This window comes from Kogia breviceps, chromosome 10 (genome assembly GCF_026419965.1).
Source record: "Kogia breviceps isolate mKogBre1 chromosome 10, mKogBre1 haplotype 1, whole genome shotgun sequence".
In the NCBI taxonomy this organism is placed as follows: domain Eukaryota; kingdom Metazoa; phylum Chordata; class Mammalia; order Artiodactyla; family Physeteridae; genus Kogia; species Kogia breviceps.
In genome coordinates this window covers 5,676,011-5,696,169 of record NC_081319.1, presented here as the reverse complement: position 1 = coordinate 5,696,169, position 20,159 = coordinate 5,676,011, and the positions used below count along the sequence as shown (strand labels likewise).

The following is a 20,159-nucleotide window of genomic DNA, read 5'->3' as shown; positions in this document are numbered from 1 at the left end:
TAGCAAACAGAATCCAACAGCACATTAAAAGGATCATGCACCATGATCAAGTGGGATTTATCCCAGGGATGCAAGGATTCTTCAATATATGCAAATCTATCAATGTGATACACCATATTAACAAACTGAAGAATAAAAACCATAGGATTATCTCAATAGATGCAGAAAAAGCTTTTGAGAAAATTCAACACCCATTTATGATAAAAACCCTCCATAAAGCGGGCATAGAGGGACCCTACCTCAACATAATAAAGGCCATATATGACAAACCCACAGCAAACATCATTCTCAGTGGTGAAAAACTGAAAGCATTTCCTCTAAGACCAGGAACAAGACAAGGATATCCACTCTTGGCCACTCTTATTCAACATAGTTTTGGAAGTCCCAGCCACGACAATCAGAGAAGGAAAAAGAGATAAAAGGAATACAAATTGGAAAAGAAGAAGTAAAACTGTCACTGTTTGCAGATGACATGATACTACACATAGAGAATCCTAAAGATGCCATCAGAAAACTACTAGAGCTTATCAGTGAATTTGGTAAAGTTGCAGGATACAAAAGTAATGCACAGAAATCTCTTGCTTTCCTATACACTAATGATGAAAAATCTGAAAGAGAAATTAAGGAAACACTCCCATTTACCATTGCAAAAAAAAGAATAAAATACCAAGGAATAAACCTACCTAGGGAGACAAAAGACCTGTATGCAGAAAACTAAAAGACACTGATGAAAGAAATTAAAGATGATACAAACAGCTGGATAGATATACCCTCTTCCTGGATTGGAAGAATCAATATTCTTCCAATCCAAGAACATGGAAAATGACTATACCACCCAAAGCAATCTACAGATTCAATGTAATCCCTATCAAATTACCAATGGTATTTTTTACAGAACTAGAACAAAAAAATCTTAAAATTCGTATGCAGACACAGAAGATCCCGAATAGCAAAAGCAGTCTTGAGGGAAAAAAACGGAGCTGGAGGAATCAGACTCCCTGACTTCAGATTATACTACAAAGCTACAGTAATAAAGACAATATGGTACTGGCACTAGCATAAAAACAGACATATAGATCAATGGAGCAAGATAGAAAGCCACACACCTATGGTCAGCAAGGATATACAATGGAGAAAAGACAGTCTCTTCAAGAAGTGGTGCTAGGAAAACTGGACAGCTAGACGTAAACGAATGAAATCAGAACACTCCCTAACACATTCCACAAAAAGAAACTCAAAATGGATTAGAGACCTAAATGTAAGACCAGACACTATAAAACTCTTAGAGGAAAACATAAGAACACTGACATAAATCAGTGCAAGATCTTTTTTAACCCACCTCCTAGAGTAATGGAAATAAAACCAAAAATAAACAAATGGGACCTAATGAAACTTTAAAGCTTTTGCACAGCAAAGAAACATAAACAAGACGAAAAGACAACCCTCAGAATGGGAGAAAATATTTGCAAACGAACCAACGGACAAAGGATTAATCTCCAAATCATATAAACAGCTCATGAAGCTCAATATTAAAAAAACAAACAACCCTATAAAAAATGGGTAGAAGACCTAAATAGACATTTCTCCAAAGAAGACATGCAGATGGCCAAGAAGCACATGAAAAGCTGCTCAACATCACTAATGATTAGAGAAATGCAAATCAAAACTACAATGAGGTATCACCTCATACCAGTTAGAATGGGCACCATCAGAAAATCTAGAAACAATAAATGCTGGAGAGGGTGTGGAGAAAAGGGAACCCTCTTGCACTGTTGGTGGGAATGTAAATTGATACAGCCACTATGGAAAACAGTATGGAGGTTCCTTAAAAAACCAGAAATAGAATTACCATATGAACCAGCAATCCCACTACTGGGCATATACCCAGAGAAAACCATAACTCAAAAAGACACATGCACCCCAATGTTCAATGCAGCACTATTTACAATAGCCAGGTCATGGAAGCAACCTAAATGCCCATCAACAGACGAATGGATAAAGAAGATGTGGTACATATATACAATGGAATATTACTCAGCCATAAAAAGGAACGAAATTGGGTCATTTGTAGAGACGTGGATGGACCTAGAGACTGTCATACAGAGTAAAGTAAGTCATAAATAGAAAAACAAATATCGTATATTAACGCATATATATGGAACCTAGAAAAATGGCACAGATGAACAGGTTTGCAGGGCAGAGACACAGACACAGAGAACAAAAGTATAGATACCAAGGGGGGAAAGTCACAGGGGGGTGTTGGTGGTGTGATGAACTGGGATATTGGGATTGACATGTATACACTAATATGTATTAAATGGATAACTAATTTTTTAAAAAACAACTTAAAGCTATAACTTCCGTCCAATCACTTCAGAATCCCAGGCAGACAAGAAGTCCAGAAGACAAAGAAATCAATCACCATACTGGGAGAAATAATTAAACCTGACCATCAGAAGGTAGGGCTGCTGGAACACACCTCTTACTACCTCTTGCCCAACTTTGATGGTAAATGGAAACTGTAGTAGCTACAGTCCGAGATGGGCATGGTGACTAGGGTCTCAGACTCCTCAGGGATGAGGGTCTGGGCCACTTCACCTAGACCAGTCGAAATGCTAGAAAGGGTGAGGGGAATTTGGAATGGGCAGCAAAAGAAGGAGAAGATGGGTATCAGTGGCAGCTTTAATATTAGATGCATCTCTGGGAACTGAAGCTCAGCCCACTGATGTTATTCTTGTGCATTTCTCCACAATAAGAAGCCAGTTAGAACCTAGATCATCCAGGCTTTCAGAGGTGAAACTGAGGGATTTAGAAGTTTATTTTCACAGTTAAAGGAAATTCCCACCTCTTTTCCCTTGCTCAGTTTCTAAAAGTTGGCAGCTAGGCACATTATCTTTCCCTATCCTCTAACCAGAGAGTAGATGATGTCTCTCTGGAGAAATTCTACAGATACTGAAACTTGGGGTCCTCCAATGAAACAGCCAGGTCCTTGTCCCAAATCCTATAGTGAAGCTCACCAGCTGACAAGCTCTATCCATCACAAAGAACTCCCAGTCTGCATTTTTTTAAACTGCCTTGCTCTTTAAAAAACAGGCCACTAAGGATGTGCAAACATTTGAGAAAAGCTTCTAACACAACAGATGAGAGTGAATCCATAGAAAAAAAGGAACTAAGAGAAAAAGAGACAATATAGAGAACAAGAAAAATCTTCAAAAATTATAATAAAGATCATTAAAGAGATGAGGAAAGATAATGCATTCATATAACAAGAACAGGATGCTACAAAAAAGAACATTCAGAGGAAATTAAAAATTCAACAGAAGTGTTAGAAGATTGATTCAAAAAATTCTTCTGGAAAACAGAACAAAAACCCAAAGAAACAGGAATGAGGGAAAGAAACAATCGAACAAGGAGGTCCAACAACCAACTAACAGGAATTCTAGAAAGGACAAACTAAGAAAATGGATATGAAGAAATGATAAAAGAAAATTTCCTAGAACTGAAGCTCGTGAATTTCCAGAAGAGGCTCATGAAATGCCAGAGTAATAAATGAAAAACATGGGAATTCCCTGGCATTCCAGCAGTTAGGGCTCCACCCTTCCACTGCAGGGGGCAAGGGTTTGATCCCTCGTTGGGGAACTGAAATCCCATAAGCTAAGTGGTGCAGCCAAAAAAATAACAATAATTTAAAAAATAAATGAAAAACATATACACAAAGACAAAGGCAAATCATCATGAAATTTAAGAATACTGGAAAAAAGGAAAAAATCCTAAATACTGTCAGAGAGATAAAAAAGGTCACATCCAAAGGATAGGGAATCTGAATAGTGTTGGAAAAATTATTTTTTAATTCAAACAGAAAGTCACAAAAATTATAATCATCCTCATCAGTTCACTCAGTCCCATGTAATTAATTTTTTTTTCATTCTTGATCTTTTGTTAGCACTTTTATGAATTCATGAGTTTTCCATCAGAGCTCTGAAAATGCTTATTCATTCAGTTCAGCAGTACAGTCAGTTACCAGAAACCTGTACTTGTCAGAGCCTTTTCCATTAATTTCTTGAAGATGAAACCCTTTTATAGGAACATTTTTGCAAAAGCATCAGAGTACACCCAGACTGTCTGTAAATGACAAAAGACTTAAAAATGACCACGGTTAAAGATTTGATGAAAGTTCATAATAATGCATTGACAAGGAAATTTAGTTATTTCTGAGATATACATTTTAAAGTAATAACTAGAATTACGACTTATAACGTTATACCAGAACATATAAGATTTTTAGAAATTTCATGTAATGTCTGAAACATTTATATTAACATATTTCCATACAAATAACCCAAAGAAAGTTTAGTATTAGTTGTTTGTTTGTTTTTTTATACTGCAGGTTCTTATTAGTCATCAATTTTATACACATCAGTGTATACATGTCAATCCCAATTGCCCAATTCAGCACACCACCATCCCCACCCCACTGCGGTTTTCCCCCCTTGGTGTCCATATGTTTGTTCTCTACATCTGTGTCTCAACTTCTGCCCTGCAAACCGGTTCATCTGTACCATTTTTCTAGGTTCCACATAACGTGTGTTAATATATGATATGTGTTTTTCTCTTTCTGACTTACTTCACTTTGTATGACAGTCTCTAGTGTTGGACTTTTGAATACAACATGAGAAGCTAGAATAAATGAAGCTATGACTTAAAACTTCTGAGGGAAAATTACTTCCAGCCTAGAATTTGATATCTAGCTCAAACTATCAATCAGTGTGAGGGTAGAATTTTCAGATGTACATGGTCTCAAAAAATTTACCTCCTTCACAACCTATGTTAGGAAGTACTAAAAGGTATACTTCATCAAAATTAAAGTGTAAACCGTGAAAGAGGAAAAGATCCAGAAAACCAAAAACTTGCAAAGGAGAGGGGAAGAAATCTCGGGTATTAATGAAAGAAAGTTTCAGAAGCGCTGTGCATCAAGCGTAGAACGCAACCAGCCCCAACAGGGGACACAGGGCTCCAGGAAGAACGTCCCCAAGAAAAGTTAAGGAACAGAGAACACACCTGATGTGTTTGTCTACAGTGGAAGATGTTTTACAGATCTGTAGCAGAATTTGAGGGTGAATTAGTTACAGGTACGTAGAAATTAAGCTAGTGAAAAAAATGAGACAGTGATTAACTCCAAGAAAAACAAAGTTGTACAGGAAAGGAAATTTCATAGTAGTATATCTTAGCAATGAAGAAAGTCAGTTGTCATACTAAAGTAATTATCGACTATTACCCTAACCCAAAATTATATATTAACTATACATGGAGCATAAGCGGTAAAGGAGCGGGTGGGGGGGAGGAGGAGGAGAGAGAGAAAGAGAGAGACAGAATGTATGTGTGTTGTTGACTGTGGTGCATAAGAGAGTAAAAAATCCTCATTTTCCATAGAAAGATGACAAAAATAAAGTACAAATTGAAAAAATCAAGAATAACAATCAGGGCTTCCCTGGTGGCGCAGTGGTTGAGAGTCCGTCTGCCGATGCAGGGGACGCGGGTTCGTGCCCCGGTCCGGGAAGATCCCACGTGCCGCCGAGCAAATGGGCCCGTGAACCATGGCCACTGAGCCTGCGCGTCCGGAGCCTGTGCTCCGCAATGGGAGAGGCCACAACAGTGAGAGGCCCGTGTACCGCAAAAAAAAAAAAAAAAAAAAAAAGAATAACAATCAAATCATATTACTTAGAAATATGGAGGTAAACGTAAGAAGAATCGGTGAAGGAGACGAAACAGTTGCTCTGGGAAGTAGCACAGACAAGTAGGAAGGTGTACAGCAGGGAACTGCTGCTTTTTGTCACAAACCTTGGGGTGCCACTTGGTTTTTAAACAATATGCATGCATTACTTTGAGAAAAGTAAAAATTAAAAACAAAAAACCTCAATCTAAAGCAAACAGGGCAAAATCTGTTAACCTGAGTGGTGGGTACTCTGGTCGTTCATGTTATTCTCCAACATTACATTTAAAATAATTCCTACTTTTTAAAAATTTCCTTTCAGTTCTAGAAATGCCATTAATTTGTCATTCAACATAATATTAATGGCCCCTATTATGTGGAAGAGGAAGAGCATTAAAAAAGTAAAAGTGTTCCTTATCTTAAAGATAAAACTATGAATTCTATAGTTTAAAAAAATCTTAAATGCAAATTACTTTTCTCAAAAGAAAGGCTCTTTGATTTTTCTTTTCAAAAAATTTAATATTTTGAAGAATGCTTTGAAAGAAAGTTTTGTTTGATGTATCAAAAGAAAAGTTCCAAGACATGATACATATAACAAGTGGGGAAAAAACAAGCTTCAGAATAACCTGTATGAATACATTTATGTAAAATAAAACCAAACAAAAAAGACCAAACTGCTTCATACATGTGTATATGTATAAATACATACAAAAATACATGCAACAAGATCTGGAAGAAAACATGCCAAACTGTTAATTAGGCTACCTCTGGGGAGGCAGATGGGCTTGGGTATGGAAAGAAGGTAATTTCAGAGTTTATTTTCACTCATTTTTCATTAATAATTAACATACATAGTAAGAACTTCAAATGGCAAAAAAGACACACACGGTGAAGACCAACCCCCATCCCCCCACCTCATGTCAGCCCTTAGTCCCCTTCTCCAAAGGCAGCCTCTTATTACTAGTCACTTACTAGTCATTTGTGTACCTTTTAGCCTTATTTCAAATATATGGAAGAACATAAATCCACAAGATCTCCCAAAGATAGTTTACCTCCAGGCTGCCTTGCTGGATTTTATATACCACTTGGGGATTCTCCTGTAGAATGCTGCCATAGAGCTCACGAAAGTGGGCTATGTTGGGCTTCACAATATTCAACACTTTTGCCTTATCCTCTCCGACCACCATCCGAAAGTCACCTGGTTAAAACAAACAGAAAAACGAATTTTTCCACTGCGAATTCACATTCTGACCTGTGAACTACAGTCCCCCAGCTGACACTGCACTAGTTCAACCTGGCAGGATCTCTCATTCAAAACACTTGCTTTTCCACATTAAAACTGTGAACACAGTACCCCAGAAACACAGGCACATGTTTGGGGGTAAAGAGAGCCTCTCAAATCACAAAGCCCTCTAGCCAGTTAAAATACAGTTACCTAAGAACAAAAGGTAGTCACCATTGAGAGGTTAACATGTATTTGTTTTTCCAATGCAGAAGTTTCTGTATTTATAAACTTTCACCTTGTGAACAAAACTCTGCCTGTGTCCAATCACAGAGATGGGGGTTGTGGGCCTCACCATAGCTGTGTCCTTGGTACTGCTTACTCAGCTTGCTGCTTGCTGTTTGCGTGAGGGCTTTTGAGGTGCTTTATGAATATAAATAACCTTATTATATTTGATAAGGGCAAGGTTTACATTTAAGATAAACTTTAAAGCAGATATAATTTTAAAAATTGCAAGTGGTGAACTTGCTGATCTTCTAGAGAAGCCAAGAGGCAACTGGGACTCGTGGGGACACAGACGCTGATGGTGGCCATTCTGAGGAGCTTATTCTACCATGAGGACACTGGTGCTGGTAAGTGCCATACTGGAGTCCTCCCTCTAGCCTATTAGCACCAGGCCTGCTCACTGCTGGGTCAGAACCAGCCCCAGGCCCTACAGCCAATCACCCTTGGACAAGCCCCAACCACCAGCAGGCCAGTGGCCACCACACAGGCAGGGCCTGGCAGCTAACTGGGCCAGGGACCAGCCCTGCCTATGAGCATGCCCAAAGAAGTCAGCCCCACGACAAGAGAAGGGCCCATGTGGCCCATACAGGGGGCACCCCTATATAGTCCTGGTGCCCAGAAGGAAGAGTGCTGCTGGGACCCACAGGATGTCTCCTACATCAAGGCCACTCCTCCAAGATTGGGAAACATCCAGCATCACCCTGATGCCAAACCAAACAAGCAGGCAGCATCACCCTCATACCAAAACCAGACAAACAGGCCACAAAAAGAAAGAAAAGAAAAGAAAAATACAGGCCAATATCAATGATAAACTTAGATATAAAACTCTCAATAAAATATCACCACATCAAATTTAACAATATACTAAAAGGATCACACACCATGATCAAGTGGGATTCATCCTAGGGATGCAACAATGGTTCAATATCTGCAAATTAATCAATGTGATATACCAGATTAACAAATTGAAAAATAAAAATCATATGATCATCTCAATTGATGCAGGAAAAGTTTTTGACAAAATTCAACACCCATTTATGATCAAAACTTTCAACAAAGTAGGTATAGAGGAAACACGCTCAACGTAATAAAGGACATATATGATAAACATACAGCCAACATCATACTCAACGGTAAAAAGCTGAAAGCATTTCCTCTAAGATCAGGAATAAGACAAGGATGCCCACAGTCACCACTTTGATTCAACCTGGCATTGGAAGTCCTAGCCACTGCAATCAGACAAGAAAAAGAGGTAAAGGAAATCCAAATTGGAAAGGAAGAAGTTAAAACTGTCAGTGTTTGTAGATGACATGATACTACACATAGAAAATCTTAAAGATGCCACCAAGAAAAACTATTAGAACAAATGAATTGAGTAAAGTTGAAGGATACAAAATTAATATACAGAAATATGTTGCATTTCTATATACTAACAATGAAATATCAGAAAGATAAATAAAGAAAACAATCCCATTTACACTTACATCAAAAAGAATAAAATACCTAGGAATAAATCTAACCAAGGAGGTAAAGGACTTATACTCAGAAAACTATAAGACATTGATGAAATAAACTGATGACTACACAAACAAATGGAAAGATATACCATGCTCATGGATTGGAAAAGTTAATATTGTTAAAATGACCATACTACCCAAGGCAACCTACAGATTCAGTGCAATCCCTATCAAAGTACCCGTGGCCTTTTTCACAGAACTAGAATGAATAATTCTAAAATTTATATGGAAACACAAAAGACCCCCAAAAGCCAAAGCAATCTTGCAAACGAAGAACAAAGCTGGAGGTATCATGCTCCCTGATTTCCAATTACACTACAAAGCTACAGAAATTAAAGCAGTATGGCACTGGCACAAAAACAGACACATAGATCAAAGGAACAGAACAGAGAGTGCAGAAATAGACCCACACTTATATGTTCAATTAATCTATGACAAAGAAGGCAAGAATATACCATGGGGAAAAGACAGTCTCTTCAATAAATGGTACTGGAAAACTGGATAGCTACATGCAAAAGAATGAAACTGGACTTCTTTCTCACACCACATACAAAAATAAACTCAAAATGGATTAAAGACTTAAAAATAAGACCTGAAACCATAAAACTCTGTCCATATGAGCTTAAATATCAGTCTTAGCAATATTTTGGGGGGCTTTGTCTCCTCAGGCAAGGGACATAAAAGTAAAAATAAACAAATGGGACTACATCGAACTAAAAAGCTTTTGCACAGCAAAGGAAACTATCAACAAAATAGCATTCTACTTAATGGTAGAAGATACTTGCAAATGATATATGCAACTCATACAACTCAACAACAAAAAAACCCAAACAACCTGATTAAAAAATGGGCAACAGATGTGAAGAGACATTTTTCCAAAGAAGTTTTATACAGATGGCCAATAGACACATGAAAAGATGCTCAAATCACTAATCATTAAGCAAATGAAAAACAAAGCCACAAAGAGATACCACCTTAACACCTGTCAGAATGGCTATCATCAAAAAACTACAAGTAACAAGTGTTGGCAAGGATGTGGAAAAAAGGGAACCCTCATTCAGGAATGTAAGTTAGTACAGCCACTACAGAAAACAGTCTGAAGGTTTCTCAAAAAATTGAAAATAGAACTACTGTATGATCCAGGAATCCCACTTCTGGGTATTTTTCCAGAGAAAACAAAACACTAATTTGAAAAGATATATGCACTCCTATGTTCACTGCAGAATTATTTACAACTGCCAAGATATGGAAGCAACCTAAGTGCCCTCTGATGGATGAATGGATAAATAAGATGGGATATATATATATATATATATATATATATATATATATACACATACACATACACATACACATACACACACACACTGGAATATTAGCAATTAAAAAAATGAAATCTGGGCTTCCCTGGTGGCGCGGTGGTTGAGAGTCCGCCTGCCGAGTCAGGGGACATGGGTTCATGCCCTGGTCCGGGAAGATCCCACGTGCCACGGAGCGGCTGGGCCCGTGAGCCAAGGCTGCTGAGCCTGCGTGTCCGGAGCCTGTGCTCCGCAACGGGAGAGGCCACAACAGTGAGAGGCCTGCGTACTGCAGGAAAAAAAAAAAAAAAAAAAAAGAATGAAATCTTGCCATTTGTGACAACATGGATTGACCTACAGGGTATTATGCTAAGCAAAATAAGTCAGAGAAAGACAAATACTGTATGATTTCACTTATATGTGGAAACCGAAAAACAAAACAAACAACAAAACTGAAACAGACTCACAGATACAGAGAACAAACATACGGTTGCCAAAGGGGATGGGGGTAGAGAGATGAGTGAAATAGGTGAGAGAGATTAAGAAGCATAAACTTCCATTTGTAAAAGAAATGTCACAGGGATGTAATATACAGCATAGGGAATACAGTCAGTAACGTTGTAGTAACTATGTATGGTGACAGATGATAACTAGACTTATGGTGATCATTTTGTAATGTATAAAAATATAAAATCACTGTGTTGTACACTGAAACTAATATAATATTGTAAGTCAATTATACTTCAATTTAAAAAAAAAAGCACCAAAAGGCTGCCTCTATATGATGCCAAAGCATCTGGAAAAAAGGTATGAAATTTAGTTTAAAAAAAAAAGACTACGCTCAGTTTAAAGTTAAAAAAAATTGCAAGTGGTGAGAAATGAGGAACCTTACATTTGCCTGTGGGATGAACTGAGCTGCAAAATACTAATTCCAAAGGACAAAGAGCAACTTTTGAAGCAAACTTAAAGTGCCCTACCCTGCCCATGCCACTGGCGGCCATCAGCAAGATACGGGGGCAAAAGAGTGAGGAAATGGGAACACTTGTGTGAACGCCTATCGGGCTAACGGTAACTCAGAAGAGGCTGGGCACACGTGAGGACCCCCTGGGGAAGCCTGGAGAAAGCCGTGTGGCTGAAGCCTTTGCTGGGCAGACAGAAAGAAGTCTGGGGGAGGAGTGAGGTGGAGAGAGAAGGCAGATACCTCAGGTGCTGAGGAATGCCCTGGGGGGAGGGTGACAGTGTAACTTGTCATCCGAACTAGGTCACTTTTGAGGGTGAAGTGGGCAATGCAAAGTCATCAGGACAAGTATAAACTGGGCAAACCAGGACACGTGGTTACCCTCACCGATTTCTTTTCTTGGGAGCAGGGAAGGGAATCATCAAAATTATGACCAGCCACAGCAGATCTTCTAGAGCGAACTGTTGGTCTGTTTGGAAAAATAAAAAGATATCCAACAGTAAGTATGTACTTCAGTAAGGAATAAAATACACTGGATTTTTAAGCTTCAAAGGACCAACTTACACTACAATTTGGTAGAAAGCACGTGGGGACTATAAGCTTTGGAAAAAGACTTACAAACAGCCTCTGGAACCCAACCTTTGTGCGAAGAGGTCGGGACTGGTTAGGGCAGTGAGCTCAAGTGAGCCCTGTCCTAACAAGCTGCTCAAATACAGACGAGACTGCTTTTTCACTATTATGTTAAAGAGAAGAGAGTTACATAGTTAAACCCTGGGATGACTGCTAGTGAGGGTGTAGAGAAATTGGTTCTTTCACATAATGCTTTTGACTTTATAAACTGCTAACACACTTCTGGAAGCGGTGAAGGATGAAACCTCATCTCTGGAGAGGAAGCCCCAAGCAGTAAACCCAAACAGAGGTTAGGAGGCAAAGTTCACCGAGCATTTGCTTTGTCATATTACCTCATTTGTCCACGCACCTGTCCCCTCGGGTGGATGCTGCCCTATCCCGATCTAGCATGAAGGCAAAAGAGACACAGGGATGATGGAACCCACCTGAGGTTTCCCAGGAAGAGACTGAATACATTCCACACACACAACTGTTCGCTGAAGCACTATCTGTCACACTGAAATCCTGGCAGTAACCAAATGCCCCGAGACAGGGGAACGGTGCACCCACACCTACCACGGAGCAGGGTGCAACCACTAAAAATTACAGGCACAACACACTGTGAGTTGGAAAATGGCCATGTAATAACGTGCAGCTAAGGAACCAGGATACAAAACTACAAGAAAGAAACAACCGTAAAAAAACAGGAAAAGCAAGACAAAAGGACAATTTTTAAATGGTTATGTTTGCTCTGATAAGATACACACTTATTGTGGGCTTTTTAATGGCCTGTGCTTCACACTGGCTGTCTGGTTCAGGGCTGGCAAAGCCTCGTAAAGAAGGTACCGATTGGGACTTCCCGGGTGGTGGTGCAGTGGTTAAGAATCTGCCTATCAGAGCCGGGGACACGTATTCAAGCCCTGGTCCGGGAAGAACCTACATGCCTCGGAGCAGCTAAGCCCGTGTGCCACAACTACTGAGCCTGCACTCTAGAGGCCGTGAGCCACAACTACTGAGCCCGCGTGCCACAACTACTGAAGCCCACGAGCCTAGAGCCCGTGCCCCGCAACGAGAGAAGCCACAGCGACGAGAAACCTGTGCACTGCAGCGAAGAGTAGGCCCCGCTCGCCACAACCAGAGAAAGCCTGTGCGCAGCAACTAAGACCCAACACAGCCGAAAATAAATAAATAAATAAATTTTAAAAAGAAAAGAAGGTACTGATTATTCTCAATTTCAATGATGAGGAGATGGAGTTGCAAAGACAGCTTGCCCAAGGCCCAGCCACCTCTTAGTATCAGGGCAGTGATGTCTTAGGTACTAGCTTTACTTCACTTTGTAACTGTCCTCCATTTCCCTCACTTCTGTAATGTTGGCACACTACTTCTAGCATTTTAAAATAAATTCACAGATGCACAGACATGCTGTCTCAGCAAATGTGAATGGAGAGGCAGCTGGGTTAACTTTCAATTGTGTAAATCCTTACGCTTTTATTCAGAGGCTATAAATGTTTTCTATTAATCTCTGAAGGGGTGAAATGTCATCAAACTCTGAATCTATCAGGCTGGCTCAGAAGTGAAAGATCACATTGCATCACTGTTGAGTTCTAAATATTTGTGCCATTTCTTCTCCCCTGTACATTCCACAAACAAAAAGTTCTTATGTTTTAGATAGTAACTTTCTGAGGGAGGGACTGTACATTACCAAAATGTAAGGGTACACAAATCCAAATTCTCCCCAAAGAACAAGTGCAAGCCACGATGAAAGGAGCTGGAAAATACCATGGACTTTCTGAGAACGCGGACTGAAGCTTATCTGTCCCTGAACCGCCAGCTTCCCACGCACTGCCTGGCACATGGAGGCACATCAGTAAATGTCTGCTGAATTGCATTTCTCCAACTGCTGTGCAGCAGAACCAGCTCAGCCACGGGAAACAGCAAGCAAATGGGCTTATTACCTGCTGCTTCAGAACAAAATGAATAAAATCGTGAGCACAGCATGAACCAGCATCTGATCATAAGATTCAATTTTTCTTACGTGCAGATATATGTTTACAACAAAATACGGAGATTGAGAAAAACTGACTGCTGACTTTTCTTTTATGCCTGTACTGGTGGGTTTAACTCTTAACTGCTCAAGCCAGAGAACTGCCAGTCTAATTCAATGGGTAACCAAAAGGGTAACCTCTCCTTGATCTGAAATAAGACAAACTCAGAGGCTTGTAACCCATCTGTAGCTGGCCTGCTCTATGATTCCAGCATGTCCGCGGCGGTCAGGGACGTAGGGATGCGAGTGGAAAGGCCCCGGCTCTCAAGTCTGGCAATGTTCCAGGGTGGCTGCGGTTGAGTTACTTAATCTTTCTCAATCAGTTTCCTTCTCTGCAAAATGTCTGTAATAGTCATACTAACCTCACAAAATTGCTTTTAGGTTCAAATGATTAAGGTATTAGAAAATGCTTTGTAAATAGTGAAGCAGATATTGTTGTGATGACGTGTATATGGGAAGGGCAAGGATAGAGGGTGCAGGAAGCCATGAGTTTTTAAGACACTGACTGGGTAACTTTCCCCTCTTAGACTAACTGCACTACCGCTGTCATCTCAGTTCAATAAATATCTGGGTGGTTTCTAAGTGCCAGGAGCCGTGCTGGACTCTGGGGATACAAAGATACAGGCTCTGCCCAGGCGGCAAGTGACATGAAAACAGAGCATTTCAGTGCAGGTTACAACGTGGGACTCCCAATGTGAAAGCGTTCAAGAATAGGAGCCCAAACTGGAAGTCGACATGGCAACATAACACTCATTTGAAACAGTTTTTTTTTTTGAGATGTAATTCACATACCATGAATTCATCTATGTCAAGTACATAATTCCATGCTTTTTAGTATATTTACAGGGCTATGCAACCATCTAATAAGTTTAGACCGTTTCAGCCTCCCTATAAGAAACCCTGTACCATTAACATTCACTCTCCCTCCACCCATCCACCCCCAGCCCCAGGCAAAGACTAATCTGCTTTCTGTCTCTATAGTAATTTGCCTATCCTGGACATTTTATGTAAGTGGAATTGCACAACATATGGTCTCTTATGATGAGCAGAATGTTTTCAAAGTTTATCATGTTGTAGCACTTATCAGTACTTATTCCTGTTTATGACTAAATAATATTCCACTGGATGGATGTACCACATTTTATTTATCCATCTCTCAGTTGATGGGTATTTGGGTTGTTTTTACTTTTTGGCCATTTTTTATGAATAACACTGCTATGAACATTTGTGTATGTCTTTTTGTCTGGATATATGTTTTCATTTCTCTTGGGTAGATACCCAGGAGTATAACCGTTGGGTCATATAGTTACTCTAAGTTTAATATTTTGAGGGACTGCCGAACTGTTTTTCCAAAGCGGCTGTACCATTTTACATGCTACCAGCAATGTATGAGGGTTTCAGTTTCTCCACAGCCTCATCACCACCTGTTCTCATCTGTCTTTTTTTTTTTTTTTTTTTTTTTTTTTTTTTTTTTTTTTGCGGTACGCAGGCCTCTCACTGTCGTGGCCTCTCCCGTTGCGGAGCACAGGCTCTGGAAGCGTAGGCCCAGCAGCCATGATGGCCCACGGGCCCAGCCGCTCCACAGCATGTGGGATCCTCCCGGACCGGGGCACGAACCTGCGTCCCCTGAATTGGCAGGTGGACTCTCAACCACTGCGCCACCAGGGAAGCCCTGTCGTTTCGATTATAGCCATTGTAGTGGGTGTGAAATGGGGTCTCTGTGGTATTGTTTGACATTTCCCTAATTACGAATGATGCTGAGCATTTTTCATGTGCTTACTTATTATTTGTATACTTTCTTTGAAAAAATGTCCTTTGCCCATATCTATTTTATATTAGGTTGTCTTTTTACTGCATTCTAAGAATTCTTCATACATTCTGGACACTAGTCCCTTATCAGATGCATGATTTGTAAGTATTTTCTCCCATTTTGTTGGTTGCCTTTTCACTTTCTTGACAGTTTTGTTTGCAGCACAGAAGTTTAATTTTTATATAGTCCCATTTATCTATTTCTTTTGTTGCTTGTGCTTTTGGTGTATACCTAAGAAACCACTGCATAACCCAAAGCGACTCTTCTAAAAGTCTTACAGTTTTAGCTCTTACATCCATGATTCATTCTGAGTTAATTTTGTGTAGGGTGGATGTTAGGGGGTTCAACTTCATTCTTTTGCATGTGGACAAAATAATTCTTATTTTTAAAAAGATGACTAAGGCAGTGTTTCTAGGAGGCAGCCTAACACATCACTCGAAATACATCCCCCAAATACCTCCATGGCTGCAGAAAACATACCATCAGTGCAAGTGGAAGAGAATGAGATAAGAATAAATAGCTGATGTACTCGGTGATATAAACCTGAATCATATATAAATTTCTTGGGACATCCCTGGTGGCATAATGGTTAAGAATCCACCTGCCAATGCAGGGGACACGTGTTTGAGCCCTGGTCTGGGAAGATCCCACATGCCACGGAGCAACTAAGCCCATGCATCACAATTATTGAGCCTGCATTCTATAGCCTGTGAGCCACAACTGCTGAAGCCTGCGTGCCACAGCTAGTGAAGCCCGCACACCTAGAGGCCGTACTCCGCACCAAGAGAAGCCACCGCAATGAGAAGCCCACGCACCACAATGAAGAGTAGCCCCCGCTCGCCGTAACTAGAGAAGAGCCTGCGCACAGCAACAAAGACCCAACGACAAAGACCCAACGCAGCCAAAAATAAAGGTATTTTAAATAAATCAATCAATAAAAATTTCTCTTCCTTTAGAGAACACATAACGGAGAGGTGTAGGGAGGGATGGGGAGGAATTGGATTTACGATACTGGTTCAGGAAGGAACCAATGTCACAACCATCCACCCATTCATTCATCAAGTATTTACTGAGCACCCACTACATGTCAGGTACCACTGCAAGCACTGGAGGGCAGTGAGCAAAGCAAGGCAAACATGTCTGCCCTCAGCATCCTAGTGGTAGAACAAAGACCAGAGACAAGAATCCCAACAAATAAACAGTACTTCAGATGATGGAAAGTGCACCGAAGAAAACACAAGCTGAGAAAGCTGACCAGAAATGGGGAGCGAGACACAAGGGGCCCTGGGGGAAGAGTGTCCCAGGTGTAAACCAGGAAGGACACACGCCTCACAGACACTCTGTGGAACAGTGAAGGGCTAAGAGCAAGGGTTCTAGAACCAGAGTGCCTGTGTTCTAATCCAAGCTCAGGACTAGAAGCTACATGACCCAGGACAAGCTACTTACTTCTCTGGGTTTCAGTATCCTCAAGTGTAAAATGGAAGCAGCAGTAGTTGTTAGTTTACCAGTTTCCAGGATTAAATGAGTTAATACATGTAAAGCACTTAGAACAATACCTGATACACAGTAAGTAATCCAGAAACGTTAGATATGACTGGTGATTAATATCCCTTCAGGAGCGTCGCATGCTCAGAAATTAGCAAGTGACTGAGTAAAAAGAGTTCCAAGGGAGGCTTCAGCAAAAGCTCAAGCTTGCCAAGCCTGGAGAAATACGTTTCCAAATTATTCAAAGAGTCAATCCTCAACATGCAAGTCATTCAGAGACACTGCTTGCAAGGTCACAGATCGTGTGACTGTCATGGAATAAATCTTTACACTCTCACCCCAGAGAAAATGCTTCTTTCCTGGCTTTGACCAGGATCCAGAAATGGGGATGTTTACTCACAATTCAGAGTTCGGGCACCCATTTCTAATTTTTTTCTCCAAGAATCACTCAACTGGCACTTCCTCACTGCTTTGTCTTATTCCTAGAAGTAGCTGAGACTGCCTTCAGACAATCTGGCATCAAAACAAACCCATTCTCTCTCTTACTGACACGGCTTGAAGGTGTTTTTTGTTTCTTAAGGACTGTAAAGGGCCAAGTGAATCCACCCGATTTAAGTTCTCTGCTAACTTCAACAGGCATTATTTGTCAACATGTAACAAGTTTTATGATTATTATAACTGACAACATTATTCCAATTTGGACAATGTGTCCAAGGAAGTTAGACAACTTCCAACTCTGCCCCCTTCCATACCAAAGGAATTTGGCCAAAGTGGTTGGCAGCAGTGTCATTAATAAAACAACGATGGACACAGGCAGCGTGAGCGCCCACCGATCACCGAATGATCGAGCAAATAAAGGTGTCTCAGCCTGAGGAAACCCTCTATAGCCAGCAACAGTACACAGTAAGAGTAGTGAATAATCATAGCAGTCATTCTCTGAGCCCCAACCATCAATGAGGTATGAAGCTGGGGGCTTTTATAAATATGATCTCATTGAAAACTCTTTTATGAGATAGTTATTTCTGTTTTACAAAGAAGAAAACAGGCTCAGAAAGGTTCCAGCACTTCCACAAGGCTGGTGTTCAAACTCATGTCTGACTGTACTCTTGCCCTTTCTAAGTGTCTGTGTTAATACAAGCAAACAGGTATCCAGAATAATAAGCGCTAACATTTACTGAGCATTTACTATGTGCCAGGCACTGGGCTAAGCACTTTACATGTAAGATTTAATTCAATCCCTATAAAAACCTTTTTCAGAGAGAAAGAAACTGAGTCACAGGAGGCAGAAAGTTAATTAAGGTTACAGCTAAGACGTGAACCCAGGAGTCTGACTGGGTTTTTAACACTTTACTCATGCTCTCTTCCATGAAGTAATATTAAGATTTAGAAAAAAAAAAAAAAAAAGCGAAGTACTAAATATCAGTAGAATACTTAATTGAAGCAGTTAAGGGTCTGACTTTGATTATTTTCACGTGAAACTGTTCGCATCTCTGAGGCACTGCCCTAGTTCGCGCCCTCATCACCATCCAGACTTGCTGGGCTCTGTCCATCCACCCAACACACGTGCACAGATGCCCGCCACGAGCCACGGCAGAGTTCGGGAGGCCAAGGACGCAGGGCGACGGACACAGACTCGGTCCTAACTACCCCCCCCACGGACTCCTCTCTGCCTGGTCAGCTCTCACCCGGGCTCTGTCACGGGTCCTCAGGTGCTGCTGTTCAGTTCCAGCGCCACCTCGGGAGAAGCCTCCCCTGCTTACACTGAAGTGACGCTCTCCTTCCTCCCCTATTCTGTGCTGCCACGTGCTTGCTGTCTGATTTTTTAACTACAAAGAAAGCCCCACGAGGGCAGGGACTGTGCCTGCCTTGTTTATTTCCTTCATCCCCAGAGCTCACAAGGGCGCCGGGCAGAGAAGACTCCCCTAATGACATGCTGAATGAAAAAACTTTCCTGTTTTTAGTCTCCTTCCCTCCTGCACACTGCTGGCAAAATTATCTTCCCACAACAACACATCCTGGACCAGCCTGCAGTGCTTGAAAACTTCTGTGGCTCTTAGTTGTGTGCTGCTTGTCAAATTCCCATCTCTTCACTTTGCATTCAATGCCCCGCCCAACCCCGGCCTAACCTCTTCTCCAAAATACCAGAGAGGCAGTGAATTTAAATGGTTAAGAGTGTGGGCTAAGATTCCAGCCCCACCACCTACTGATCTACCAAACAACTGACCTGAGACGGATTTGGGCCTTGGTTTTCTCACCTGTTAAATGGTGACAATAATAGAGCACCCAGTCGAAGGGGTGTGGTGAGGATTAAGCTAGTCATTAGATCAAAAGTACTGACAGTCATTCCTGGTACACAATAAAAAATGCGACTTTCCCCTGCCGTAAGCCATGGGCCTGAGTCGTGTCAATCTGCCCCTTCTCCCTTAAACAAGCCATGCTTTTCACACTCCCCTGCCTTTTCCACATGGGCTGGTTTTTAAATCTACCACTGACTCACCATGACTGTACATGTTTCTTAATGTGCAGGTCTTTACAGCAGAAACTGTAGCTTTAGTTCTTCATATGTCATGGTACACTGATTCACCTGATAAACGTTAAACCAGGATCATTACCTAAAATTCGTCATTTTAATAGTTTGTACTTCCATAAGAATGTTCAAGGTGGCCCTTTAAAGTTCGTTTGGTTTTCTTTTTCGATTTACTCAAATGCTGACTCTTCTAAGAATAACTAAAGGATCAGAAAGGTTCTCCTCCCCAATTCTGCAGGCTCTCATCTTCCACCCACTCCTTTCTCACCATCATTTATAACAATAATGCCATAAATACTGACCCCAGGGCACTTAAAGTGATCCTGAAATACTGCATAAAATATAGGGCTTATTATTACTACTAGCAATACTGACAGACCTTGCCTCTGCCGGTAATTACTGGCAGGAACGTGTCCAATAACACGGAGACGCTGTTTTCTCTGTGTCCCTCCCGACCCCGCCCGGGAGAAATGTTGAATTTCACAGGTTAGCGACAACATATTCTCTCTCTCAACTGGAACCAGGTGGAAAATAAATGTCTAAGCTGGAAATAAAAATAGATTGGTGGGTAATTTGAAGTCTGGAATATTCTGAGGGCTTGGGAGGTTTAGGTAGTTTGCCCAAGGGATAGAATCTGATCAATTCAAGAATACTGGGTTCTCAGAAGCCTAAGAAAGGCAGGTAGAAAAGCTTG

The 20,159-nt window shown here is 40.8% G+C and overlaps 1 protein-coding gene across 5 annotated transcripts in view; it reads right to left on the bottom strand.

The window, feature by feature from the left end:
• Nucleotides 1-20,159, bottom strand: part of TAMM41 (TAM41 mitochondrial translocator assembly and maintenance homolog) — a 56,459-nt gene that overhangs the window by 19,866 nt on the left and 16,434 nt on the right. For all 5 annotated transcript variants that reach the window (XM_059076115.2, XM_067043418.1, XM_067043419.1 and 2 more), the window contains exon 5: nt 6,763-6,908. In XM_059076115.2, coding sequence (XP_058932098.1) covers nt 6,763-6,908 — 146 coding nt within the window. The remainder of the gene's footprint in view (nt 1-6,762; nt 6,909-20,159) is intronic.